The sequence below is a fragment of the Salvelinus alpinus genome, chromosome 24 (assembly GCF_045679555.1).
Source record: "Salvelinus alpinus chromosome 24, SLU_Salpinus.1, whole genome shotgun sequence".
Lineage (NCBI taxonomy): Eukaryota > Metazoa > Chordata > Actinopteri > Salmoniformes > Salmonidae > Salvelinus > Salvelinus alpinus.
Window position 1 is genome coordinate 17706409 of NC_092109.1, and position 27488 is coordinate 17733896.

Sequence of the window (27488 nt, forward strand, 5' to 3'; positions counted from 1 at the left end):
ATGTTTATGTACTGTTATGTCTAAGGCCTCGTATGTAAGCGACAGTATATCATTTGACTGTAACAACAATGTTATACACACAAAAATATATGTAACACATTAACATAATCCATACCCCTTTCTCTCTGCCGCCCCTCTCCTTCCTCAGACCTGGAGAGTCACGAGGACTTGGAGAAGAAGAGAATCCGCCGCATCATCTCCACGGACTTCCCCCTCTACTTCGCTGTGGTGTCCCGCGTCCAGCAGGAGAGCGACCTGATTGGCCCAGAGGGCGGTCAGCTGGCCAGCATGCTGGTACCTCATGTCCAAGCCATCTTCCCTGAGACAGCGGTCACCAAGAAAGTTCGACTGGGGCTGCAGGTGAGGAAGAGGAGAAGGACGAGGAAGAGAGGGGGAGATGCATGCAGAGCGATGCCTTACCTTACCTACTGGGTTATGTGAATAGAAAGGCAGTTTTTCATGTTGGCTCCCTAGGAGTGAATAGACTGTCATGCTTTCTGCACTGCTCTTCCAAAGACCTAGGGCTGTATTCAGTCAACTTTGATTGAATAGGACATCTTGTCAGGTAGCTGCTCTGTTCAGCTCACTCAATCAGTGCTGTCTGCCCTGCCAATCAAGCAAGTTTGGCACCACAGCAACAATGGAGCTGTCTAATGCATAACACTGACTACAGCATATAGAAACTGGCAGTCAGGAGTGCTGACTACCTCCATATACTGAAGTTGTATTCCTTTTATTTTTCCACGACCAAAGATTGTGTTGTTTTACTTCTTACTGCGTCCATTTGTCCCATATCGCCTAATTATCATTGTGTCTGTTGTCCTTTGATTTAGATGTTTTCTGTACTGTATTTGTGATATTGAATTTTTGGATGTATGAATGTGTTTGCTTTGGTTCATTTTTGTCTTTTTTGTTTTTCCTTTATCTAGCCTTTCATCATACTTCAGTTCCCTGAGCTAAATGAACTGATATTCAAATGTGCATGTCAGTTGGTTTGGTTTTACGTGTATGATTGTTTATCCATCGGTTAGATGTATGTTCAGGTTGGCCTATGTATTATGTTGTAATAATATGTTTTTTTGTCTTAATAATAGTTTGTTGACTATGTTCCAGAGGGCGAGTAATGTGAGAAAAAGTGTTGTGTTTTCTGTTGTATTTTTAACTTACGTTATTGTTCTTATTTTTGTCTCCCCTTTTAATACATCACTTGTCCTTTCTTCTCTCTATCCCTTTCTCTTTTCTTTCACTCTTTCTCATCTCCCGTCTTTCCTCTCCCTCTTCAGGCTCAGCCTATCCCAGACGAGCTTCTGACTCGACAGCTTGGTAACCAAGCGACCTTCAGCCCAGTGGTCACGGTCGAGCCACGACGACGCAAGTTCCACCGGCCAATAGGATTACGCATCCCGCTGCCCCCATCTTGGAGGGAGAGTCCACGTGACGCTGGGGAGGGGGACACCACCAGCCTGCGCCTCCTCTGCAGTGTCATTGGTATGGTCATGCATGGAGTTTACTTTATGTCCTTGACATCTGGTTCATGGCAAATAGCATTAATTGTCAACATAAGTGAGTGTTAGAACAGGGGTGAAGGGGACAGAACTAGTGCTGAAAGCTCCATAGTAGTGGGTAAACAGGTAGTACAGAAGGGGGCTAATCACACACCCCTGGGGTGTTCAGGATCAGCGTGGCGGAGGTGTTGTTCCCAACCCTCACCGGTCTCGACCGGCGCATGGGGGGGGGGTCTCAAGCAGTGAAATTATTACTAGTATCATAATTTTTTTATTATGCCCAGCTCATGAGTCCACTTGATGATGTGAGGCCTGAGGCAACTGTGTGTAATTTAGCCTATTAATACCTTTTTTTTTTTTTTAAGTCATTTTAGCAGACGCTCTTATCCAGAGCGACTTACAAATTGGAAAGTTCATACATATTCATCCTGGTCCCCCCGTGGGGAATGAACCCACAACCCTGGCGTTGCAAGCGCCATGCTCTACCAACTGAGCCACACGGGACCACGTGTGGCTGGGATCCCGTTAACGGGATCGATATGACAACAGCCAGTGAAAGTGCAGGGCGCTAAGTATTTTACACCATTTTAAAGATAAACTTGTTGTTAATCCCACCACAGTGTCCGATATCAAAAAGACTTTATGACGAAAGCACAACATATCATTATGTTAGGTCAGCACCTATTCACAGAAAAACACAGCCTTTTTTCCAGCCAAAGAGAGGAGTCACAAAAAGCAGAAATAGAGATAAAATTAATCACTAACCTTTGATGATCTTCATCAGATGACACTCATAGGACTTCATGTTACACAATACATGTATGTTTTGTTCGATAAAGTTCATATTTATATCCAAAAATCTCAGTTTACATTGGTGCGTTATGTTCAGTAATGTTTTGCCTCCAAAACATCTGGTGATTTTGCAGAGAGCCACATCAATTTACAGAAATACTCATAATAAACATTGATAAAAGATACAAGTATTACACATGGAACTTTAGATAAACCTCTCCTTAATGCAACCGCTGTGTCAGATTTCAAAAAAACTTTACGGAAAAAGCACACCATGCTATAATCTGAGTACAGCGCTCAGAGCCCAAACAAGCCATGAAGATATCCGCCATGTTGTGGAGTCAACATATGTCAGAATAGCATTATAAATATTCACTTACCTTTGATGATCTTCAACAGAATGCACTCCCAGGAATCCCAGTTCCACAATAAATGTTTGATTTGTTCCATAAAGTCCATAATTTATGTCCAAATACCCTCCTTTTTGTTCACGCGTTCAGTACACAATCCAAACTCACGACGCGCGGGCAAGTCCATGCGAAAGTTTAGACGAAAAGTCATATTACAGTTCGTAGAAACATGTCAAACGAAGTATAGAATCAATCTTTAGGATGTTTTTAACATAAATCTTCAATAATGTTCCAACTGGAGAATTCCTTTGTCTTCAGAAATGCAATGGAACGCAAGCTAACTCTCTCACGTGAACGCGCCTGGTCAGCTCATGGCACTCTGCCAGGCCCATGACTCAAAGAGCCCTCATTCCCCCCTCCTTCACAGTAGAAGCATCAAACAAGGTTCTAAAGACTGTTGACATCTAGTGGAAGCCTTAGGAAGTGCAATATGACCAATATCCCACTGTATATTCGATAGGCGATGAGTTGAAAACCTACAAACCTCCGATTTCCCACTTCCTGGTTGGATTTTTTCTCAGGTTTTTGCCTGCCATATGAGTTATGTTATACTCACAGACATCATTCAAACAGTTTTAGGAACTTCAGAGTGTTTTCTATCCAAATCTACTAATACTATGCATATATTAGCAACTGGGCCTGAGTAGCAGGCAGTTTACTCTGGGCACCTTATTTATCCAAGCTACTCAATACTACCCCCAGACATAAGAAGTTATACACAAAAATGATGTTTCAAGTGACAATTGATACCGAAAAATTTTGAAAATTATTGCCTACACTCAAATGTTTTTCAGCAAAAAAGTAGTGTGTAGTTCCAGTAGGTAGCTACACCACTACATGGCTAAAAAGTAATTAACTACTGAAAACACCACCAAGCTACTGCAAAATGTAGTTACATTTCTAGTTGAACTACATGTAGTTCACTACTCCCCAACACTGATTCTCACATAAGTATTCCTCTTGCCCAAGTGGGATACCACAGTGTGTAGTGTAATGGCGATTCATTGTCTGTGTATCTGTTGGGGCGGTATGTAAATTGTAGGGGTCTATGGTGTCGGGTAAGGTGAAGGTGATAAAGCCCTCAAAAGCACTAGCCTCTCAAAGCACTTCGTGATGACTGAAATGAGTGCTACGGGGCGCTAGCATCACGAGCCCAGGCAATCTTTTATGAAAGAGAGTTGGGAAAAGTAACCGGCCTCTGAGGGGAAAGAGAGAGATTGAGAAAGTGGAAGTGTATAAAAAAGAGAAATGAAACAGCCCCTTGTCTTCCAGGTGGAACAGCACCTGCCCAGTGGGAGGACATCACTGGCACCACCAAGCTGATGTACACCAACAACTGCGCCAACTTCACCACCAACGTCTCTGCAAGGTGAGTCCTAATTCACACCCTCCTTTAGATGTTATACAAAATGTATGAGGAATAACACCAGTATACTACTTTACCCTGTGCATAATAACCATTTCCAACCTCATCCTGTGCCAAACCATATTGAGTTCCATCCGCTTACACTATGCTACAGCCTTTAATCCATTAACTGTACACTTCGACACATAAAACAGATGCACACACACAAACAGCCACCATCTCTATCGACTATCCCTCAACCTTCTCTGTGCGTCATCTCTCCCCCTCTCCTCTTGTCCTCTCCCCAGGTTCTGGCTGGCAGACTGCCCGCGCACAGCCGAGGTGGTGACCTTCGCCAACCTGCTGTACCAGGAGCTGATGGCCGTGCCCTACATGGCCAAGTTTGTAATATTTGCCAAAATGAACGAGGCGCGCGAGGGCCGCCTACGCTGCTACTGCATGACCGACGACAAGATGGACAAAACCCTGGAGCTGCACGAGAACTTCAGCGAGGTGGCACGGAGCAGGGATATAGAGGTCAGCAGGGGTCAGGGGGCGAGGGGTTTAGTGTGTGTGTCAGTAGGTTCTACTGTCTTTAAATATGTTCACATAACTCAGACATTTTTGTGAATAATCCATGGAAGTCAATGGAGGATCTTTTTCTCTTGTGACTCTCTGTCGCCCCCCTCAGGTGATGGAGGGCATGCCGCTGCACCTGGAGTGCTCTGGGAACCTGGTGCCTGTGAGGAAGGCCACTCAGCAGCCACGCAGCTTCAGCTTCCAAGCCTTCAGAGATAACAGACTGCCCGTCTCTGTCAAGGTCTGTCTCCCTCTCATTGTCTATCTCTATTTTTGCACTGAATTGTGATTCAGTCGTTTTAATTGAAGTGTCAGTCTGTCAAACTGTCTGTTGGTGTATTTGACATGTTATTCAGGCAGGTTTTGCGTTGAATTGACAGTCGGTCAGTCGACAGTCGGTTGGTCTTTCGATCCGGTCTACATGTCTGTGTGTCTGACTGACTATCGGTGTTTCTGATATGTCGGTGTGTGTCTGTCATTGTCTTTCAGACATGTTTGTGTGTCCATCTATCCGTCCATCTATCTCTTTAACTTTATATATGTTCATTACAAGTGTTGTGTGTCTTCTCCCATCTCTATCATTCCATCTCTCCATCTGTTTCAAATCTTGCCATTTTTTTGTATATCTGTTCAGCCTGTCTTTCTATCTTTCTTTACCTGTGTGTTGCAGACAACACTTCTCTTTCACAGACCACCTGTCTATCTGTCTGTGTGTGTGTCTGTGCGTGTCTGTCTGTCTATACATCTTGTCTGCCTACCCATATGTATGACTGTTTGTCTACCCATATCTGTCCGTGTGTTATGTCTGTCTGTGTTTTCTGTCTGTCTGTGTGGCTTTGAGTGTGTGTGACGTGCGCTTCCATCTTAGTCAGTCTCAGACGAGTGCCTTGTGAAGTATTCTCCATTGTGGTGTACCTGCCGACTCTACCTAGCTGTAACTGTGTGCACGTCCTTTAGCTCTTTCACCTTCTTGCCTGCCTGCCAATCTTGTGGCCTGCCTGTCTGTATGTCTGTCTCACTGTCTCTCTTTCTCTCTCTCACGGTCACTCTGTTACTGTCTGATCTGACAGACGTCCAGGTAATTGTGCAGGTAAATCTCTCTCTCTCTCGCCTGCCTATGGACTGCTTCCATCTCTTCCCTCTGTGTTTCTGCTCGACAGACCACCACTCTGCAGGTTGTCTAATTCCCCCTTTTCTCTCTTCTTCTTCTTCCCTCTCTCTCTTTTTCATTACATTTCACCCTATCCTCTTTATCCTTCATATCTGTTCTGCTTACCTCTTCCTACCTTTGTCATTCTCTCGTGTCTCTCTTCCTCGAGTCCACCTCTTCTGATCTTCCTGGTCCTCTTTTTCGTCTTTCTTTCTCTATTTCTTTCCCTTGTATCTCCTCTCTCTCTCTCTGTGTCTATCAGGTCAGAGACAGCAATAAGGAGGCCTCTGGGTTCCTTTCTTTCCTGCGGAAGTCTACCAAGTATGAGGATGCACAGCACGTGCTGTGTAACCTCAACATCACCATGCCACCCTGTGTCAAGGTACACACTCATGAATGCACACACACTCCAACTCACTCTCTCACATTCAGAACTCCCACATAGTGAAACCATATTTTCACATGTATTACATTTAGAGTTCACATGTTTACACCACCTTTTCACATGTGAGGAGAATAACATGTTTTCACCTCACATGTGAATTGCAGTGAAAATTGCTGTTTCACATGTTAAAACGTTAATGTGAAAATCAGATATGCAGTTTCACAAAATATAACTTTTGGAATTGTTCAATTGAATTGTTCAATTGTTCAAAATTAAACATGTGAAAATCTCACTTTCACATGTGGAATTGCATTTTCACATGTGAAAATCACATTTGCGTTTCACATGTAAGAAATGTTAGCTAGCTAGAAAACCCAAAATGTCACTCAAACAGAAGGGGGAACTAACAAAGCGTCACTGACCAACCAAAACAAAACAGGTGGGGTTTTAGGAGAGGTTCCGAAAGACACAAGTCCACTGAAAGTTAACTAGCAACAACAACTGGAACCTAAAAGACACCCACCATGAGCGGTCACTAAATATGCCCAAGAAGAGCAGTGGTGTGAAGTACTTCAAAGTATTTTTATTTAAGTCGTTTTTTGGGGTATCTGTACTTTACTATTTATATTTTGGACAACTTTTACTTTTTCTTCACTACATTCCTAAAGATGTTCTTTTACTCAATACGTTTTCCCTATCACCCAAAAGTACTCGGGACAGGAAAATGGTCCAATTCACACACTTATCAAGAGAACATCCCTGGTCATCTCTTCTGCCTCTGATTTGTCAGACTCACTAAACACAAGGGATTCGTTTGTAAACTATGTTCAAGTGTTGGTGTGCCCCTTGCAAATTAAAAAACCACTAAAATGGTGCCATCTGGTATGCTTAATATAAGGAATTGGAAATTATTTAAACTTTTACTATTACAATTGATATTTAAGTATATTTTTGCAATTACATTTACTTTTTATAAAGTATGTTTAAAACCAAATACTTTTAGACTTTTACTCAAGTAGTATTTTACTGGGTGACTTTCAATTTTACTTGAGTCATTTTCTATTAAGGTATCCTTACTTTTACTCAAGTATGACAATTGGGTACTTTCTCCACCTCTGAAGAAGAAGCAAACAAAAAGAAAACCATTAAGTGGATCAAAATGAAAGCAGGGAAGATCAGACAAAGGATTGCTTGTCTAGAACTCAAAATGGGGCACGCCAACTAAAGGTGTTAACCCTCTGTATCTATCAAGACCGCTGGAGCACTGGGCCAGCCACCCTAAATAGCACCTGGGCTAGCACAAGTGAAACACCTTCCCATTAACGAGATGGCAACCATCACAGGTGTAACACATACTGACTAACGAGGTGACACCAATCGGTGCGCCCTACATGCCAACGAGCTATACGTGCTAAAGTCCAACCTTAAAGCATAAATGGAAAAACCAAACTCCACATTTAGTGATATCAAATTTGCAGTTTCACATGTAAGAAAACTCCACATTTACTCCAATGTATGTAAAAAAGGTAAATGTAAATAAATGCTGTATAGCCTAAAATGTAATTTTGATATCATGGATGGTCAGTCCTTGCATCCATAACATAGTATATGGATTTGAGATTGGTTGCATTTCACCAGCCCCATCCCTCAACTTTTTACCAAAACTGTGGTTGGGAAAACACTTTGTTAATGTTTCAGTTAAGGCAATGTTTCCCAAACTCAGGACCACAAGGGGTGCTCGTTTTGTTTTTTTGTCCTAACACTACACAGCTGATTCAAATAATGAAAGCTTAATGTACACCGAGTTTGGGAAACACTGAATTAACAATTTCCGCTTTAAGCACCTTTAATAGCCATTTATATCAAGCAAAACTTCTGAAGTTGAGAACAAAATTCTTACTATTGCAAACAAAAATAATGATATTGAAAGCAAAACATAAATCCAAAAGTATTGATATGAAAAATAAATATTGCAAGGAAATCATTTATAAATGCGAGAGCAAATTGCAAATGGCCGCAATTAAATGGAACACGTCCCTCTTTCATGCAATTTTGTTTGTTATGTTACCCTGGCCTTTGCTTTCGCTGCCTTTTTTACAGTTGCACGTTTTGGCACATTCATTCCAGAAACATAGCACCCTTTATCCCACTGCTGTTTTGCCTCTGAAGCTAAGCAAGGTTGGTCCTGGTTGTCATGTCATGTTGTATGGGTAGGACTACCAAGGTACAGAAAAATTACAAATGAGACGACATAAACCAGTGGTTCTCAAACCTCTCCTCTGAGACCCCCAGCCGGTTCATGTATTTGATCTATTACAGAACTAGGACACCTGATTGAACTTGTCAACTAATCATCAAGCCCTTGACTAGGTGAATCAGGTGAACTAGTTCAGGGCTAAAACAAAATTGTGAAACATCTGGGGGTCCCCAAGGAGAGGTTTGAGAACCACTGACCTAAACCGGAACAACCATCTCAGTAACGGGTGCAATAAGTCTGACTGCTAACAGATTGGATTTGTTTAGAAAAATGTATGTTATCTTTGTGTAGCATAAAATCTACCTCCAAAAAGCATGCAGGAAAATATGATCATATTTGGTTTTTGAGAGTGTCTGATTATTGTACCTTTATATTCAGAATATTGGGTACAAAATTGTACCATTATACTAGATTATCTGCACATGTACCCTAAAAGGTACCAAACAATACCATTTGAAATCATATGTGTACCTCTGAAGGTATTTTATATTTTTGTACCACTGGGAACAATGCAATATACCCTGACCATACCCCTTTTTCTAAGAGTGTAGAGTCATTCATTTTATGGAAATTATGAATGTGGTGTTTTTCTGCTTTAATGTTGCTGTTGATTGATTGGTTCTCAGTCGACAAAGGGTGTTGCAATATCTCCTGGGAAGCTCTGTCTGCATCTTTCTCAGCTGATGCATGATCAGTTGAACTTTGAAGGCTTAAAAAAGACCAACATTAAATACAGACTGTAAAAGATACCGTATCTAAAAAGAGACTAGTCAGACTATTGATTGGCGGTTCAAAAGCAAAGATGAACTGAATATTTTTATGTAACATTGCTAATTTAAGCAAAAAAAAATTTGATCTCAAATACAGTTTTGTTTCCACTAAGACAGTACAATGTAATCGTCACAAAAGCAGCACAAGAAACCACATGCAAACATTTCCTTAGACAACCCAACAATGCATGTACACTGAACAAAAATAAAAACGCAACATGCAACAATTTCTAAGATTTAACTGAGTTATAGTTTGCATAAGGAAATCAGTTAATTGAAATAAATAAATGAGGCCCTAATTTATGGAGTTCACATGACTGGGGATACAGATGTGCATCTGTTGGTCATAGATTCCTTTAAAAAAAGGTAGGGGCGTGGTCAGAAAACCAGTCAGTATCTGGTGTGACCACCATTTGCCTCATGCAGCACAACACATCTCCTTCGCATAGAGTTGATCAGGCTGTTGATTGTGGCCTGTGGAATGTTGTCCCACTCCTCTTCAATGGCTGTGCGAAGTTGCTGGATATTGGCGGGAACTGGAACACGCTGTCTTACACGTTGACCCAGAGCATCCCAAACATGTTCAATGGGTGACATGTCTGGTGAGTATGCAGGCCATGGAAGAACTGGGACATTTTCAGCTTCCAGGAATTATGTACAGATCCTTGCAACATAGGGCCGTGCATTATCATGCTGAAACATTTGGTGGCGAATGAATGGGACGACAATGGACCTCAGGATCTTGTCATGGTATCTCTGAATTCAAATTGCCATCGGAAAAAAAATGCAATTGTGTTCGTTGTCCGTAGCTTATACCTGCCCATACCATAACCCCTCGGGCAACATGGGGCATTCTGTTCACAACGTTGACATCAGAAAACCGCTCGCCATCTGCCCGGTGCAGTTGAAACCAGGATTCATTCGTGAAGAGCACACTATTCCAGCGTGCCAGTGGCCATCGAACGTGAACATTTGCCCATGGAAGTTGGGTATGAAGCCAAACTACAGTCAGGTCAAGACCCTGGTGAGGACAACGAGCACGCAGATGATCTTCCCTGAGAAGGTTCCTGACAGTTTGTGCAGAAATTCTTTGGTTGTGCAAACCCACAGTTTCCTCAACTGTCCAGATGGCTGGTCTTAGACATCCCGCAGGTGAAGCTGGATTGTGGCGGTCCAGGGCTGGTGTGGTTACATGTGATCTGCGGTTGTGAGGCCGGGTGGACGTGCTGCCAAATTCTATAAAACGACATTGGACGCGGCTTATGGTAGAGAAAGGAACATTCAATTCTCTGGCAACAGCTCTGGTGTACATTCCTGCAGTCAACATGCCAATTGCATGCTCTCTCAAAACTTGAGACATCTGTGGCATTGTGTTACAAAACTACACCTTTTAGAGTGGTCTTTCATTGTCCCCAGCACAAGGTGCACCAATGATCATGCTGTTTAATCAGCTTCTTGATATGCCACACCTGTCAGTTGGATTATCTTGTCAAATGAGAAATGTTCAATACCAGGGATGTAAACAAATTTCAGCACATTTCAGATAAATAAGCTTTTGGTGCATATGGACATTTTCTTGGATCTTTTATTTCAGCTCATGAAACATGGGACCAACACTGCATGTTGCGTTCATATATTTGTTCAGTATGTTTCAGAAATAGCAGTACCCATATCTAGTCAGTGATGTGTGTTTTTGTTACTGTGTCCATTGTGTGTGGTCCAGGTTGTTGGGAGTGAGGAACGGAGGCGAACTCTGACCCCGTTGGCCCTGAGGGAGCGCTACAACGCACTGAATGAGCCCGGTCTGGGTAAGTCTTGCCATGCCTCTCCAGAAGCCCTCTCCCTAATATACAGAAGGAGACAGGGCTTGAATGTTTCACCCCTACTCCCCTGCTTCCCAATCTATTACGCATGAGCCTTGGATGCAACACAGTGCTCTACTGAGCCCCAGAATACACAGCAGTGCGATGATGGCGCCATATTGGTTATGTGCCAAAGATTAGCTAATACCTATACATCCAAACAGCTCTATTTACTAAAACCCTTCCAGAGTCCTGGTAACATTAGTACTGAATTACCTGTTATGGTTTGCATGGCGCTGGTGCTGGTCGCTCCACTGCGAGTCCTGTTAGCATGGCGGATATTTAGCATTTAGCTTAGCGCTGGGAATGGGCAGGTCCTTGCAGTGGAGCCAGACAGAGGAGCCCTATGATTGGCCCATGGTAGATGAGCCAAGATGGGAAGGAGTGCTCATTGGTTACATGGTGAAGATGAGAGCTGGGCCTTTTCTGTCTATCTGAGCACGGCGCTGCTACCTTGCACCTCAGTTCCCTATGGCTATGTTGTTCTAACAGAAGGGACTGGTTTCTGAATGAATTTCTTCTCTACCTACCTCTAACCTACCCTGCCTATAGTCTGCTAACACATAAGGATTGTATGGGCAAAAACACAATACTCTGTGGGTAATACATATTCCCTTCAACAGACCAGTGCTTTTTGTCAAGGTAAGTTTCTTATTATCTATTTTAATAGCAACTGATTTTAGAGGGTTTGATATATTGGATAATGTCCTGTATTGAGTAACTTGAACAAATCTGTAAAAATGAGACCTTTTTTGTGCCGTACTGTTTGCACCCCTTACACAGTGTTCAGTCGTGTAGTTGTGATTGAGTCCTACATTTAAAGTAGATTTAAAGTTCTGAAGTTATCTTTTTTTCCTCAGCTACAGTGAATGCCATGGAGAGGACCGAGCTCAAGATCTCCCTAATATCTGAACAGCTGGGATTGAGCTGGGCAGGTCAGTGCTCCTGTACAGGGCTGTTACTCCCGTGTGGCTCAGTTGGTACAGCATGCCACTTCCAATGCCAGGTTTGAGGGTTTGATTCCCACGGGGGACCATAACGAAAAAGTATGAAAATGTATCCACTCACTACTGTAAGTCGCTCTGGAAAAGAGCGTTGGCTAAATGACTCAAATGTAATAATGTATGTATAGTCTACTATATGTGATAAGATAAACTTAGTTACGTATATGATATACTGAATACATTTTTCTCTCTCTCAGAGTTGGCAAGGGAGCTGCATTTTGGTGTGGATGACATTAACAGAATCAGGGTGGAGAATCCTAACTCCCTCCTGGACCAGAGTTCAGCCCTACTCAACCTGTGGGCTGGCCGGGAGGGCAAGAGGGCCAAGAGTGAGTCTGTCTATCTCTCTCTCTCTCTCTCTCTCTCTCTCTCTCTCTCTCTCTATCTCTCTCTCTCTCTCTCTCTCTGTCTGTCTGTGTTACTACAGTCCCCCACCTCTTCATTCCTTAACTTATTTTCCGACCCCTCTCTCCTCTTCTTCCTCTTTCCCTCTGCCAGTGGAGAGTATATATGTAGCTTTGAAGAACATTGACCGTTCAGACATTGTGAGTTCCGTGGAGGGCCAGCCACAGGCAGGGGCTGGGGCCTCAGAGGAGGGGGCCTGCAGACTGGTTGACCACGACTCCACCCTGCTCTCCCCCAGTGTTATCAATGGTAAGAGACACATACAGAGAGGTGTGCGTACACATACACACATACACATACACACAGGGGCGCAACTTTGGTTTTAGAAATGGGGGGGACATTTTTTTTTATTCCACCAATCAATGGAATCAATAGTATGTATATACCACAATTGCCCCTAGTAATGTCAGGGGTTAAAACAAGATCAATGAGAAGACCATTACTCTTCCCAAGTGTATGGGTAACACAGACTGAAACATATCTCTGTTGCTCTACAAGAGATCATGGACACAGGTCGTCCACCTGTAGTCTACAAGCCACAAGTTATTAGGCATCCAATTTTCAGAAGGGGTAAGTGGTAATTGGGCTGCGTGGTTGATTGCTGCGGATGATTCTCAAGGGATTTTGATTAAAGTCTGAGAAATTATGCCATTTCCATCATAACCCAGTGATATGTCAGCATGTAAGCATTTCCTTACTGCATTTTGCTGACAGCCATCATTTCAGTTTTACTGTTCTGACACCTCATGCTTTAGACCTGAACATAATGGTCTCACATGACATTATACTTGAAGACAGATGTTTTTTGAATTTGCACAGTCCTGCACATTGAGTTAATGAGGATAGGCTAAAATATACATCTTAACTGTGTTTGGGTTTAAGCCTGGTATATGGATGAGTTGGATATGCGTAGATGTGTGTGTGTGTGTGTGTGTGTGTGTGTGTGTGTGTGTGTGTGTGTGTGTGTGTGTGTGTGTGTGTGTGTGTGTGTGTGTGTGTGTGTGTGTGTGTGTGTGTGTGTGTGTGTGTGTGTGTGTGTGTCTGGGATGAACACTTCCCTCCTAAGTGGCACTAGTACACAGTTTGTGTGCTCTGAGCCTCCATACCTTGTTCCTTTGTTACTCCCCTCTGTCTCTCCTAGATCTGTCCCCCTCTCGCTCTTTCTCTCTGTGTCTGTGACATGTCATCTCTGCTGCCCAGCCGCCCTCCTCTTCCTCCTCACAGCTCTTCCTCTTCGACCTCTGACCTCATATCGACCTCATGTTGACCTCCTGGGCCTCTCCTCTCTCCTGTCATCTTATTTTCCCGCGTTCCCGTGTTCAGTCCAGCGGGAACCTCACCTCCTCTCTCGAAGTAGCTCTGTGTCTATGCATGTGCATGCTGCCTGCCTGTACCTCTCTGTGGCTCGCATCAGGGAAAGTGTCTTTCTCTAGGTCTGGGAGGGTCAGTGTTGATGTCGGGTGGGGTGGAGGGGTATCAAAATAAAGGCATTGCTGTCCAAATAAAGGTTTGCTGTTTTGGTATAAGAACTGTGTATTTGCATGGCATGCTTTCTCTATGACTATTTCTCTATGTGTATTTTACTTTCTCTTGTTTCTCTGTTTTGTCAAACTTGTTTTAAATGCTGTATTAACACCTTCAATCTCAGTCGTTTTCTGTTAACTCTATGGTGTTGGTTGTATGCTAGGGTGAAACCCATGGTTGACTGCACAGCACATAATGTTCTCAAAATAATGTAGCTGGGACATGACAGCTTTGTCCTTAAGACAACGTTGTCATAATGTTACCGATACATTGTTAGAATGTTATGTGCTCGCTGGTGTGGTGGAGTGTGTGCGTCTGGGTGTGTGTGTGTTCCCATGTACCCTGTGAACTGTGGGTGTGTTTTCATGTGTCTCAGTTTGTTTGCGTGTGTGTTGTACATAAGTGGATAGTGCTGTGCATTGTGTGTGTGTGTGTGTGTGTGTGTGTGTGTGTGTGTGTGTGTGTGTGTGTGTGTGTGTGTGTGTGTGTGTGTGTGTGTGTGTGTGTGTGTGTGTGTGTGTGTGTGTGTGTGTGTGTGTGTGTGTGTGTGTGTGTGTGTTTGCAGATGTACAATCTATGTGGAGTTGCTGTGCTTCACTATGTGTTATAGTGTAAGTGTCTTTAAATTGGGAGATACATTAAGGACTAACCCAGATAAACCATCATCATTCAGACTCACTTCTCCATCATCCACCTCATTCAAAGTGCATCTCTACCCCTCATTATCCTCACCTCTACCGTCTCTATACTGTACCATCTCTATACCATCCCAGAAACACACACACACACACACACACAGACACACACACACACATACACAGACTGACACACTTTTACAGTTATACTATTGTATATATATATATATATATATATAATATATTGTATATACAATATACTATTGACCCACTATGCCATATCGCTGAGTCTACCTTGAAGATAGACAGAACAGAGAAAGACACGCATGATGATGGGAGACGGACAGACAGACAGATGGACGGACAGATGGACAGACAGACAGACAGGAACTTACAAGCAGAAATGCAGGCTCTATTTACAGCTTTGCCTAGAATTAGAAAGGCACATAAAAGCATATTTACACTGAAATATAGATCAATAGATCCAATCAATTTCACAACATAAACCTATTTTTGGAAGTAATATTGTGTTTGTGTATGGTTTGTGTATGTATGTATGTATGTATGTATGTATGTATGTATGTATGTATGTATGTATGTATGTATGTATGTGTGTGTGTGTGTGTGTGTGTGTGTGTGTGTGTGTGTGTGTGTGTGTGTGTGTGTGTGTGTGTGTGTGTGTGTGTGTGTGTGTGTGTGTGTGTGTGTGTGTGTGTGTGTGTGTGTGTGTGTGTGTGTGTGAGTTCTGTGAGTGTGTGTTGAATTTGTGTGTCCTGTTTGAGTGTGTGTGCGCTTGTGCATATGTTTGTGTGGAGGTGAGTGCAAGTGCAAGCAACTTCCAATTTTCTCAGCAGAATTGGCAGCCTCCTGACCCTCTCACTTGTGATCTGGTTTGGAACGATAATGGAATTTGTATCCTGATATCTCAATGATAATAGTATAACGATAATCCGTTTTTATCACGATAATAGACATTGAAAGGACACTTTATCAGACAATAAACCCTTTTTGAGGAAAGTGGACGGGTTTTTAATCTAAATGTTGTTGCCAATTTAGAGCAATTGAAAATGATATGGCGATAACATGGACATAATGAAATTCAATATCATAGGTATCGTTGAACACGTTTATCATGGTAAATTGGTAGTATTGATTATCGTGCCAACCCAACTGACCCCAAACACCCCACTCTCTTCCTATCTTGGATGACATTTTCAACCTTCTAACACTACCACTTTCCTACAGACAATGGACAAGACTCCATTTCCAACCCCCTATTCCCTAACGTAACACATGCTGCTCTTAGGGGAATGTAAAACTGCTTCCTCTCCACACATTCTCTCCAACAGAACCACTGATGGATCACCAATAGATCAGTGGTCATCAAAATCAGTGTTTTTCATGGAAAGTCAGACAATGAGAAACTAAACCCTGGGAAAGTGACTAGATGTTTTCACTACTACCGATTCTAAGAAGGTGCCAGTGAGTGTGTGTGTGCCTCCTTGGAACTGGAAGTAGTGAAAACAAATATTGTCACTTTCTCTTTCCCAGCATATTTTGACACTGGATAGAGCCACTCTGTTTCCTGCAGAGAAACAGTCCCACTACACCCACATCCGTGTCTAACCCTCCCCTAACTCCCCCACCCCTGCACCTGCGTGGTGTTAGTCTCCCTCTCTCTTTTATCTCGCTTCCTTCCCAGGTTACGGACTTGTGCAGGAAGAGCTGCTCTCCCCAGCCTCCATGCAGTACAGTCTGCCCTCTCCACTGGGAGCTGAGCCCTACTGGCAGGAGGTCTCCAGCCTGGAGTGTGCACCCATCGCCACCACCGAAGAAGACACCCTGATGGAGATGTCAGACGTGCAGGTGTGGCCCTCGGGGGTCAGCCCTTCCCTTGTCACAGTGGAGGACTCGTCCCTGGATGGCAGCAGCCGGGCTGATGACTCAGAGGGGGCCACCCTGTCCCTGCCCTGCAGCCTGGGGCGCCCCAGCAGTGGGGCCAGTGGCTCCATCATGGAGCTGGAGGAGGAGGAAGAGGAGGAGGAGGAAGGGGAAGTAGAGGAGGAGGAGGAGGTGCGGCAGGAGCTGGCGGACAGGGACAGGGTGAGGGCCAGCGGCGCCGTGCCAAAGGTCAACCTGAATGGCCAGCTGGGAGGTCAGAGGTCGGAGGGCAGGAAGGTGGAGGTAGCAGCATCAGTGGCGGGCAGCAGTATGACTGGAGGAGGAGCGAGGGGAGGAGGAGGACTAAGACAGAGTTCAGAGGAAGGGCTTTCTGTTGTTGCAGGGCAGCAGGTTTATGCCCAGCTGTGTGAGATGTCAGGACTGAGCCGAGCAATGGAGCACAATGGAGACAACAGGTAAGACTCGGTCAGGGGTTCAGACTGGTCTAGCCAGACAGACCTGTGTATGTGTGTACAGAATCCATACTCAAAACTCAATCCATTGTGGCATTCTCTTTTTGTGTCTTTTATCTGTCTGTCTTGTTCTCTTTCCTACTCGTACCTCTGTCTCTGTCGCTCTGTCTGTCTGCTCCTCTTTCGTCTTTGTCTCTTTGGCCCTGTCTCCCTCTCCCCTCTCTCTAAGGGTGGTTGGGGGCGGTGCGTTCCAGCCGTACCTCCCCAACAAGGACTCCCTGCGTGGCTGGGCAGGGTCGCAGGCGCCCAGGCTGCCCCGGCAGAGTGTGGAGACGCTGATGATGTCACCAAGGTCTCGTGTACCCCAAGAGGCTCTGCTGACACCGGTGTGTGACATGGGGGCAGTCGGAGGTGCTGTGCAGGCACCTGTTTGGGACACAGCCCTTCGACAAGGTGTTGGGCTTCTCACACCAAGAGGCAGGGCTCCCGGTTGTCATGCCGACTGACCACCTGCCGCTTCCTGTGCCTGGAGGAGGGACTTCCTGTCCATGCCTGCGATAGATAGGACAATCTTTTAATTTGGTTTCAATCATAAAAATTCCAACCATCAAAACCCAAATGTTGACGTTATGTCACGTCATTATCTGAAATTGGCTTAATGGGGCAAAGTTGTGTTGTGTGGTTTGTAAACCTGTGTACTAATGTCATGTGGTTATTTTATGTGTTATATCCTGATGTTTTGACACAGATTGATGCCGATAAAGAGGACTATGCTGTTGAGTTCCTGGCTGAGGAGCAGTTGGTGGACGAACATGGAAACGTTTTCACTAGGAAGGTTAGTTTGTCCTCTTCTGCACGACTGTTTCTCCCCCAAAATAGACTCACACACTCACAAATAGATACATGCAAGCACATATGCACACACACGCGCGCGCTCACAAATGCACGTTGCGTAGATCAGTGTTAACTCCTCTGTGTATTTTCTCCTTCCCTGCTCCCTCCCTCCTTGCTGTACTGTAGGTGGGGGTGGATGTGAGGAAGGGTGCTCAGTCAGTGAAGCGCAACAGTCTGCGGAGAGTAAAACACTGAAACACACATACCCAGTCCTCAAGGTATGGGACACATAAGCACTTGTGTATATATTACAGTGCTTGGATAGATGCTTTTAGAAGTATTAGACCCCTCAGAACCAGAGAAGGTTGAAGTTAAACTGGCTATTGTAAATGACAAACCCCTGCACACTACTCGCCTTGCAATAATGTTATGAAGTGAAAGATGAAAGAATCTTTGTTTGCCAGCTCTCATCTCTCATCATTTTTTATTTAATCAACTGAAAAAAAATGGTTTCATATATTGTTTCTTCCTCATCTTGACTGGCTACCTCTGTCCCTTTCTTTAAATGTGATGAGATTGTAATAGTTCAAAATAATTCCCTTTTTCCTAAAATCTATTTTTTCTCTGTACCGTAGAACCGGACATCCACTGCCAAACCATCCTCCACAAACAAAAAGCCAGGTGACAGAGGAAAACAGGGAGAAGGTTGAGAGGAGACTAGAGAAGACTGAAAGAAGGACTAAGATCAGCAAACAACAAATACAAACACAAAATCATCTGCAGAATGACCCTGGATCGCCACAACAAGAGGAAACGAGAAGGAGATCTACTTGTAGTTTTGTAACATAAAAAAAAGATACTTAACTAGAGTAGGGCATGATTTTTTCTATAAAAACTTCATAAAATCCAACCAGAAAAAAAGCAACAAAAAAGTGCTTCCTGTCAACTGTAATTGCATGATTGACTGCTGGTGCATGACCATTGACCTTTGAACTGTCATTATCTACAAACTGAATTGGTACATGTTATGGGGCCGACCCAGGACTGACTGGGTCAGGGACAAGTTTAAGGACCCCCCACCCCCCCAAAAGGATTGGTTGGTGTTAGCAAGTTGAGTCTGGTAACACTACTGCCAAAAAAGATTGCTATGATACAGTCAATCCAATGCTGAGCTTACCAATGCTTCATTCACTTGGACCCTATTTCCTTGTTATTCTATGTGATATATGCACTATGCTCTGTGGATGTGTGTCTGTGTGTGTATGTGTGTGTATTTCTACCGCATGTGTTCTCTCGCTTCTGGCTTGGCACTGAGCCGTGTCCTGGTTGGTCAGTGCCCCTGTGATGTCACGGTGTGCTCAATGTGGGAATGAGAAACCCACCGTGCTCCTCTACTCGGGAGCGTCTGTCTGTGTGTGACGTCATTCCTTTGTGAACGTGCTTCTCGTGTTTCTTTAGCTCTGTTCACCCCAGTTCCACTTTGTCTGGCTTTGATAGGGACTAGCTTTCTCCCCCTGTTTTAGGAGGGTGTGCTTTATTCAGACAATGGGAATGTTTTTCCAGATGGGAACAAAAAAAAGTTTGTCGCTTGATAGCATTGCGTGGCAGCCAGTGTATTCTAACATTAATGCCCAACACATCCCAGATTTACGGTAGCATGGGGTCCCCTTCCCCTCCTACACCCCTCCCCTCTGCCATGTTGACACCACACTCCTCTCCATCAACTCCTGTAGCTCCAACTTCAATCTCTACCCAATCAGCTTCATCCACTGCTCTCTCTCTCATTCTCTCAGTTTGCTGTGGCTGTAGCACCTCACGACATCGTCCTTTTGTGGTTCACATTCAATTGTGCTTTTGATTTGAGGGGGTGAAGCAGACAGGGGATTAATGATCAGTGTGGATAGTCATATTTATGGGAAAGAGATGGAGGTAAATGTGAAGGTTTAGATGAGATGCTAGAGACTAGCATAGCTAAGCAAGTAAGGACAGACTGACAGATAGCACTGTGATCGCCCAATTTAACACCCTGTTCTGTGAACTTATAGACACACACACACACCTCATAAATGCATACACACACACATACATCATACACACTCGCACATATATTTAATACACACATGCACACGCACATACAGTAATTCATTTATTGTGCTCTAGTTGTTATGAGAAGCCTGGTCGGACTCAGATTATGTACTTTGGTGTCTGCCACAGCAATAATATCAGACAAGGAGGGATATATATGTATATAGAGATATATATATGTGTATGTGTGTGTGTGTGTGTGTGTGTGTCTGTGTGTCTGTGTGTACAGTGGGAGGGTGGGTGTTCTGTATCTGCACATTATGGTAGCATTTAAAGCATTTCTCTCTCTGAAATTGGTGCAGACAAATCAGAAGCATGCATGTATACAAAAGGTACAATCCAAGACGGTATGCAGTTTTCCCCTCACAAATGTGATCCTTTCAATGCATTCACAATTGACATTTCGTAATGGAATCTCCTCTGTTCCTCTGACCTTCATTTTGTTGTATTAGCATGGTGGCACTGCCACCTGGTGTTATAAAGAGGTATCACAGACTAGATAACTGGATCGGAGCAGCAGCTGCTGGGGGGCAATATAGTAAAGGTTTCAGGAAAGGATTTGGTCCAGCACTTAACGTAGCAGATATTACCCAGGATATGCTAACTTCATACATTGAATCTTAGGAATGGATCTCTGATGGTAGCACTTATTTACTATGTATGTATGTACTGTGGTTGGAGTGAATGTGACTATGAATGATTGAGTGAATAGATTAGTAACACATCACCGACACGTATTCCCTGCCAATCAGTGCACATTAAAACCTCATCTGTTATGCCACATATATCACATATCACTTATCGTTCACTCTTATTCCACTCAGGTTTCAGTTCTAGCAGGATCCAAGTTTTGCCCTGTTTTTGAGTTCAGAGCCCTCTATAGAAAGAGAACCATGGGTGTCAACATGAGTGCTGTGGAATCAGTTTGGGTTGTCGGGTAGGGTGTGTGTGTGTGTGTGTGTGTGTGTGTGTGTGTGTGTGTGTGTGTGTGTGTGTGTGTGTGTGTGTGTGTGTGTGTGTGTGTGTGTGTGTGTGTGTGTGTGTGTGTGTGTGTGTGTGTGTGAGAGTGGTGGAGGGGTCATTGGTAATAGGTGAGGTGTAATTATAAAAGGGTAGCCTTTAGTTAGTATGTTGGTGGATTCCCTAGGTGAAAGGTCTGTGGTCTTTAAGCCTCACCTCTCCAGGTCACCTAATTTATCTTTAAACAGCAGTGTAGCTGATTGACTTATGTTGCTGCTTTGGGTCTGAATAGGCTAATGATGAAGAGAAGTGAAACTCTCAATCAGCAATTGATAAGTCAATCAATCTATCAATCAGGTTTTCCACAACAACAAGACACTGATACCTGATATGGATGAGATATAGAGACCATAGTCCTGAAAGGTATTTAAAATGAATGTACAGCATGTTTGATTAATCTCAAATTAAGGGGATCTGTGTATGTGGGTTTAGAGGTTGACAATATCAAACTGAAAATTGAGCCAGTCCACAAGCCTTTGCACTGTGAGAACTGTAGACTCCGCCAGTGTGTGTGTGCGTGTGGTGTTCAGAAGGTTGATGAGGAGAGGGACATGGTTTTAAAACTAGGGACACAACATGAGGACATGGAAATGATCATGTATTTCAAAGAGTATTTTAAAATTACTGTTGCAAAGAATAGAGATCACCTATACTCCTTTAGAATGGAAACGTGACAATATTAACGCAATATGATATTACTCTATACTAAGGAATGCAACTGCACACATGCACAGAACATGTTTTTATGAAAATATATGTATAAATATATGACAAAATATATTTAATTAGAATGCTATGCACCCTTATAGAGTTGTTATGGATGTTCTTTAAGCATATTAACTATAGTATAGGCAAACGGCCACATGGTGGGGAATGTAGAGGCTTTGTAGGTATTTCAAATAGTTTTCTTTTCTTTTTTATTGTCATGGAGAGAGGAAAAACAAACGTGAATATGTATTCAAGCCTTTGTTTCAATCAGATTCATTCTGACATGAAGATATGTATAGATCATCTACTCTGTACACCAGCTCCAACCATTTACAGAAATTAATAAAGAAAGATGTGAACATACCTGATGTGTTCTCTTACACATTTTAATGTGTTTGAGAATCAAATGTAAATTGATGTACGTTTGTAAATGTAAATTGTAAATCTATATGTATGTGTATAAAGGTAAGTACATTGGTGCAAAACAGTTATCGGACAGAGTGGTTCTTATCCTTTGTTTCAAAGTCTTAGGCCTACATATTAATGCTATCCATGTACTCTCACAGGAATATTTAAAACCTTATATATTTTTTAACAATCATAATTCTATCATTCAGTTTACATAAAGTTATTTAGGCTAAAACTACGACTCCCTGTAAACTCTCCCTTATTTGGTTTATGCAGGATGACTTCCAGTTTTTTTCTGACAATCAAAACTGGCGCTACTTTCAACGTTGTTTTGAGGAGCACTTGAGCTAAATTATTTTGTAGTAGTATTGGAGGCACGTGGAGGGCAAGGTGATCCGAAAAGATGGAATGAGGAGAAAAACTGACCTTGAAATTTGCGCTCTGTCATCTGCTATTAGTTTGGTCTTGTTCGAAGGGCATGGATTACAGCTGTTTGCTAGTTTGTATTCGTAGTTTAAAGGATGTCTTCGGGGGTACTGGGAGTTAAACGACTAGTCAGGCTATCCCGACCACCCGCCCTGTCATCAACGATGTGGCCCTCATGCCTCAAGATTATTCTACAACACCAGGAGGGACACTCTTCAGTATGATCCCTGGAGGTATGTGAAACTCAATCATAATAATAGCCTTATAGTAAATACAATAATATATTATTTTAATAATAGTCATCATCGTCGTAAACAATGTAGCGAATGGCGGGACAGGGAAGTGAACCCTGATCAATGGCGTGAAAGATAAATACCCTATGCATCGCGTCAATAGGGTTTACTCACTTGTTGGGAATTTTTTTATTCCCAACGTAATTTGTTTGAAATGAAGTGGAAACAATGTTGATTCAACCAGTGTGGCTCATATAATGGAAAGGCATGTCCCATGCTTCGACTATTCAGCGGTCTAATGGCCACACGGCCGCCATCCCACTTCTGACACCAGTGTAGCGAACCCGGGTTGCTGTCGTGAAAGGCAAACACCCTACACATCATGCCAATAATTAACTCACTTGTTGGAAATTGTAACATAGCTCATATAGGGATGATCGCTACAATAATAAAGGCCTAATTTAACATGTTTATTCTTTATCATTATTATTATTAATATCTGGTGCTTATTTGCCTTCATCTACCCTGTTTGTAATCTCTCTTACTGCCAATCGACCTCCACCAAACCCACCCAGGCACCCGAATCATCTACGACAGGAAGTTCCTCCTGGAGTGTCGAGCTTCCCCTCTGGCGCGCACCACTCCCTGTCTCCCTGATATCCTTGGGGTAACCAGCCCCCTCTCAGACAACACAACCACAGCCCACCCTAAACAGACCCCCAACAACCTCATTCCACCAGCAGACAAGAGTGCAGGTAAAGGTCTGGTGTGTGAGTGTGTGCGCATGCACGCACGTGTTATATATTTGTGTCTATAATTTTTATGACTGTTTTCTATTTTACTGCACTGTTTTCATCTTGTTTTTGCAGGGAAGGATGCTCAATTTCAAACGGACATTTAGCCATTTGATGGATCTGCTGGAGTATTGCAGCCTTGAGGATAACAAGGAAAGAATGACTTGTGTTTTACTAGGTTTAAGCTGTCTCCTTTGTTTGATGAACACAGCATTATAAAATGGATGAAGAGACTGCCTCCTAGTGCTGCATTATTTATCTGCAGTCATAAATCGAATCGCTCAGGAAAAGGAAACACGAACATGCAATATTTCCTCACTCCTTCGTCCATTGATTTGATGTTATTTACTCATTGTCCTGTCTGAAGGATGAAGCCTTTGAATTATGTTTTAGTGTTCTCCAATAGAATTTTGTAAACCCCAATGGCATTCTCAGAATTTGTTAAGGTTAAGTATTGTTGTAGGCCAGGGGTGGTCAAATTGATGGGGGAGGGGGCTACAAAAATTGGGACTCATCATGAGGGGACGCAGTGGCTCACGGGTCTGCATACCCACATCCATACCCACACATTCAGTTAGAGCCGGCCCTAGCAGAATTTGTTGTCTCCCTTCCAACCCCCCCCCCTCAAATGTTTTGTTGTTGTTGCAGTTTTAAAGCAAGTTTGCTGCAATTCTTCACATTTTGCCATGGGGCAGAGAGAAAAATGTGCAGTTTTACAGCTAATTTCCTGCAATTGTACACATTTTGCCATAGGGTGGAGACAAACATTTACAGTTTTTAATATGATATCTGATGATCAATGGGGGCCCCCTGGTCGGTAATTTGACCATGATTACTACAAGTTTAGATAGAATGGTAGAATACAGAAGGTCAAACACTAACTCTCAACAGTAAGTTGAGAACCTAACTTAGTTCCTAAAAATGTATTCGTAGGCCTACAAAAGGGCCAGTTGCCCATCCCTGGTGTAGGCTAATGTGTTGATTGAAAAACTAGGGCTGCTTCATATTTTTCCAGAGGAACTGAAGCTGACTAATAAAATAAAAAAATATCTTTGTCATCCATTTATTTACATTTACATTTCATCCTTGTGTGTTCTCTCTACTATTAACTGTTGAGAGAATATACCATAGAAGCAGACTGCAATTAATTGAGGATTTATTAACCAAAATGTTCAAGTGATTTTAAACATACTTCGGTCCTTTAAAAAAATACATTTCTCATAGGAAATATTTACATTTGAAAATAATACTGTATCAACACTGGGTCATACAGAGGAATTAAAGCACTTTAGGGGTCTGCATTGTCCTTGTATCGGCGTTTGCCTTAATCATTAGTCATTATAAATTATACATGTATGCGGGTATTATAAGTGATTCTCTTGATCTTTTTCAGTGCTTGTGTTCAGTCTGCTTCAGTGTCCAGTATATCCATAGTGTAGCATGGCTGAAAGCAGCAGCTGCCCTTGTAGAAAAGCCTTGCGCTTTGAGACTACACTCACAGAGTAAGCCCACACCTTTGCACCTCACCTTTCTTCCTGAGGCCTGCACATTGAGAGCAGAAGCTGGGACAGAGTGGTGTTTACCTGGGATGGAAAGTGCCTATGGGGTGTCCATGTTGGCACACAGGCTGATCAATGGCAACCACACTCCTCCACCACCATGCCCTCAAAGTGCCGTGTCTCCACCTCGCTGTTCTCGTAGTACAGCATGGACAGAGGGGCCAGGCGGGTGGGCACACAGAACGGGCATGGGACCCTGTCTGGGTGGTGAAGTTTCAGCAGACTCTGGAGAGAGAAGAGAGAGATGTAATGCAAGTGAAATCATAAACTAAGGGGAAAAGGCAATATTGTAATTTGAAACACATCAAAGGCTCTATTTCAAGCATTATTTTCAGCAGTGATCATGTAATGTTGGCAGTTTTACCTGCATGTAAGCATGGTTGGTGGGGGTGAAGGTCTCGTCTACTGGGGTAGGGCAGCTGCCCTCACAGCGGTAGGCGTTGTAGCGCTTGGGGTAAACAATCCACTCGTTCCAGCCAATCTGGTCAAAGTCCACCCACATGTCCACCTTCCTGCACAACGGGTCCTTCCTCTCCTCCGTGGGGGCCACACCAGGGGCCACCCCAGCCACTCCTGCTCTCTGGTGGTGCCCGTGCCTTTTCCTGCGACCTGTTCCTTTTCCGCCCTCTACCTCTATGCTGACAGGAGGGTTGGCCCCAGCTCTAGCTCGCTCCCAGTCCAGAGTGACGTACTTGGAGTGCTCAGCGGTGTGGATGAGGGTGGGAGCCCGCTTCTCTGCCTGGTGCTTGGAGAAGACCACCACCATGACCCGGTCAGCTGTGGGGTGCAGGACCTTCTCCTGGCCCTCCTCCTCCTCTCTCTCTAATGGCCTGCTCACTTCCTGGCCAGGTGCGGAGCCTCTCTGGTGCAGCCAGTAGTAGTGGAGCAGGGCGGTGACGTTGAACACCCTCCAGTTGGATGTGGAGGTCAGAGAGCTTGGCTCTGCCTTCAGGTGGCCCAGGAAGAGGTCCTCCTTTGGGCATGGCGGGCTGGAGTAGGAGCATGTCTGGGAGTGGTACATGTCCACAGTGACACGCTCAGAGGCAGAGAATGCAGGCAGGCGGATCCGCAGCTCGGAGCGCTGGACCTTGTCACTTGCAGAGATGGAGGACATGTCAAAGGTGACAGACCACCTCCCACCGATCTGGTGACAACCTGGAGAGATAAGAAAATCAGTTAGAAATGCATGATGCAGAGGGCAGACTAGGATTATGAAAGTGTGCAATCATCTCTCTTTCACCTCTGTGACTATCAGACTATGTCCCATTCATTACAATCACAGAGAGTGTCACATGCCTTTTATTGTTGCCCACAGCGAGCAAGTAAAATGCGTGCCACAAGACAGCTTTCACACGTCCTCTTTTGACATGCGATGAGCAGTTGATCAAGTAGAATGTTGTTACTGTCGCACTGTGTATTGCTCCGCGCCTGACACTGTTATAACAGACAGCCTGGGGCTAGTATACACACTTTTAAATAATACCCGCTGAAATTATGCATAGGGAAGGCTCTTCACAATAAACATTGTATAAGGTTTCCAAGTGCTAAAATAATTGAGAGGCGCAAAGTAATCAAAACGCGCACTAGGCATGTAGCCTAAATTAAAATCACTGTTTATTTACTATGTTTACTGAGGGTGAATTTAATTATGCAAACATAATAGTTCAAATATGACTTCACATTGAATTAGTGTGTCCAATTATGTTGCGTAAAAGTGCTTTCAAACATCTCCAAAACATAATATAATTAATTGTAAACAGAAAAAAATCCACGATATAAACTAAGTGAACTAAGTGTTTTGTAAAATAAAAATACTCACTTTTGGCAACCAGACTGAGTACGTAGTCAGAGTCGTGAAGGCGGGGGTTGTCATCGTTGTTGGTCTGGGCGGCGCTAACAGTTGGCATCCTGGCGGTGTCTCCCTCGAGTAGAGTCCGGTAGAGCTGCATCATGTAGAGTGGGAACCTGTTGGAGTGACGAACAGGGTGCCTGTGACCTCCGCTTGGCGGGGGAAACCTACGAATCCCGTGGAAGAAAGCCTCACGGTTCCCTGGGAAATTCTCTGCTCCAACCACACAGATCGAGCCCACCAGAAGCGCCAAAAAGAAAGCCAGAGTGAGTCCTTCCATAATTCCAAGTTATTTGAATGTATTATTTTCCTGTAAAATTCAAGCCAGTGAAGCTCTTGTTGTAAGAGACAGATAGATGGGGTAGAAATCCTTCTCCCAGCTCGTCCCGTTGTGAATACCTCAGGTGAGATGCTGTCTGCTGGAGTGAGAACACTTATAACAACCCTGTGTCTTTCTTGAAGAGTTCTGTCGTGCCTCGGGCTTTTGAAGTGAATGTGTGATCCACGGGAGAACAGAGAGTTCAAAGGCCAAGGTCGTTGTGTAGGCAATCGAAACCAATGGCTCTTTGGAGTGGGCAAGGTGTTAAAACTTGAA

General features: G+C 43.7%; 3 protein-coding genes across 12 annotated transcripts in view; 2 read left to right on the forward strand and 1 right to left on the reverse strand.

The window, feature by feature from the left end:
- The window catches only part of LOC139551768 (ankyrin-1-like), an 82208-nt gene extending 60097 nt beyond the window's left edge, over positions 1 to 22111 (forward strand). For 5 of the 10 annotated variants that reach the window (XM_071363094.1, XM_071363099.1, XM_071363096.1 and 2 more), the window contains 14 exons: positions 149 to 360; positions 1284 to 1488; positions 3980 to 4076; positions 4361 to 4589; positions 4744 to 4872; positions 6044 to 6163; positions 10917 to 11001; positions 11916 to 11990; positions 12257 to 12388; positions 12558 to 12713; positions 16326 to 16980; positions 17207 to 17363; positions 17726 to 17812; positions 18447 to 22111. In XM_071363094.1, the coding sequence (XP_071219195.1) occupies positions 149 to 360; positions 1284 to 1488; positions 3980 to 4076; positions 4361 to 4589; positions 4744 to 4872; positions 6044 to 6163; positions 10917 to 11001; positions 11916 to 11990; positions 12257 to 12388; positions 12558 to 12713; positions 16326 to 16980; positions 17207 to 17363; positions 17726 to 17812; positions 18447 to 18521 (2414 nt within the window). In that variant the 3' untranslated portion in view covers positions 18522 to 22111. The other 5 variants (XM_071363097.1, XM_071363104.1, XM_071363101.1 and 2 more) reach the window with 4 other exon arrangements.
- A 112-nt stretch (positions 22112 to 22223) lies between these two features.
- LOC139551770 (eukaryotic translation initiation factor 4E-binding protein 1-like) lies at positions 22224 to 24493 on the forward strand. Its single transcript, XM_071363105.1, has 3 exons — positions 22224 to 22691; positions 23267 to 23446; positions 23561 to 24493. The coding sequence occupies exons 1-3, from the start codon at positions 22634 to 22636 to the stop codon at positions 23590 to 23592; spliced, it is 270 nt and encodes an 89-aa protein (XP_071219206.1). The 5' UTR covers positions 22224 to 22633; the 3' UTR covers positions 23593 to 24493.
- A 623-nt stretch (positions 24494 to 25116) lies between these two features.
- Positions 25117 to 27173, reverse strand: LOC139551839 (nodal homolog). Its single transcript, XM_071363202.1, has 3 exons — positions 26864 to 27173; positions 25409 to 26199; positions 25117 to 25269 (listed from the first exon to the last, which is right to left on the reverse strand). The coding sequence occupies exons 1-3, from the start codon at positions 27171 to 27173 to the stop codon at positions 25117 to 25119; spliced, it is 1254 nt and encodes a 417-aa protein (XP_071219303.1).
- Between the last annotated feature and the right edge of the window lie 315 nt (positions 27174 to 27488).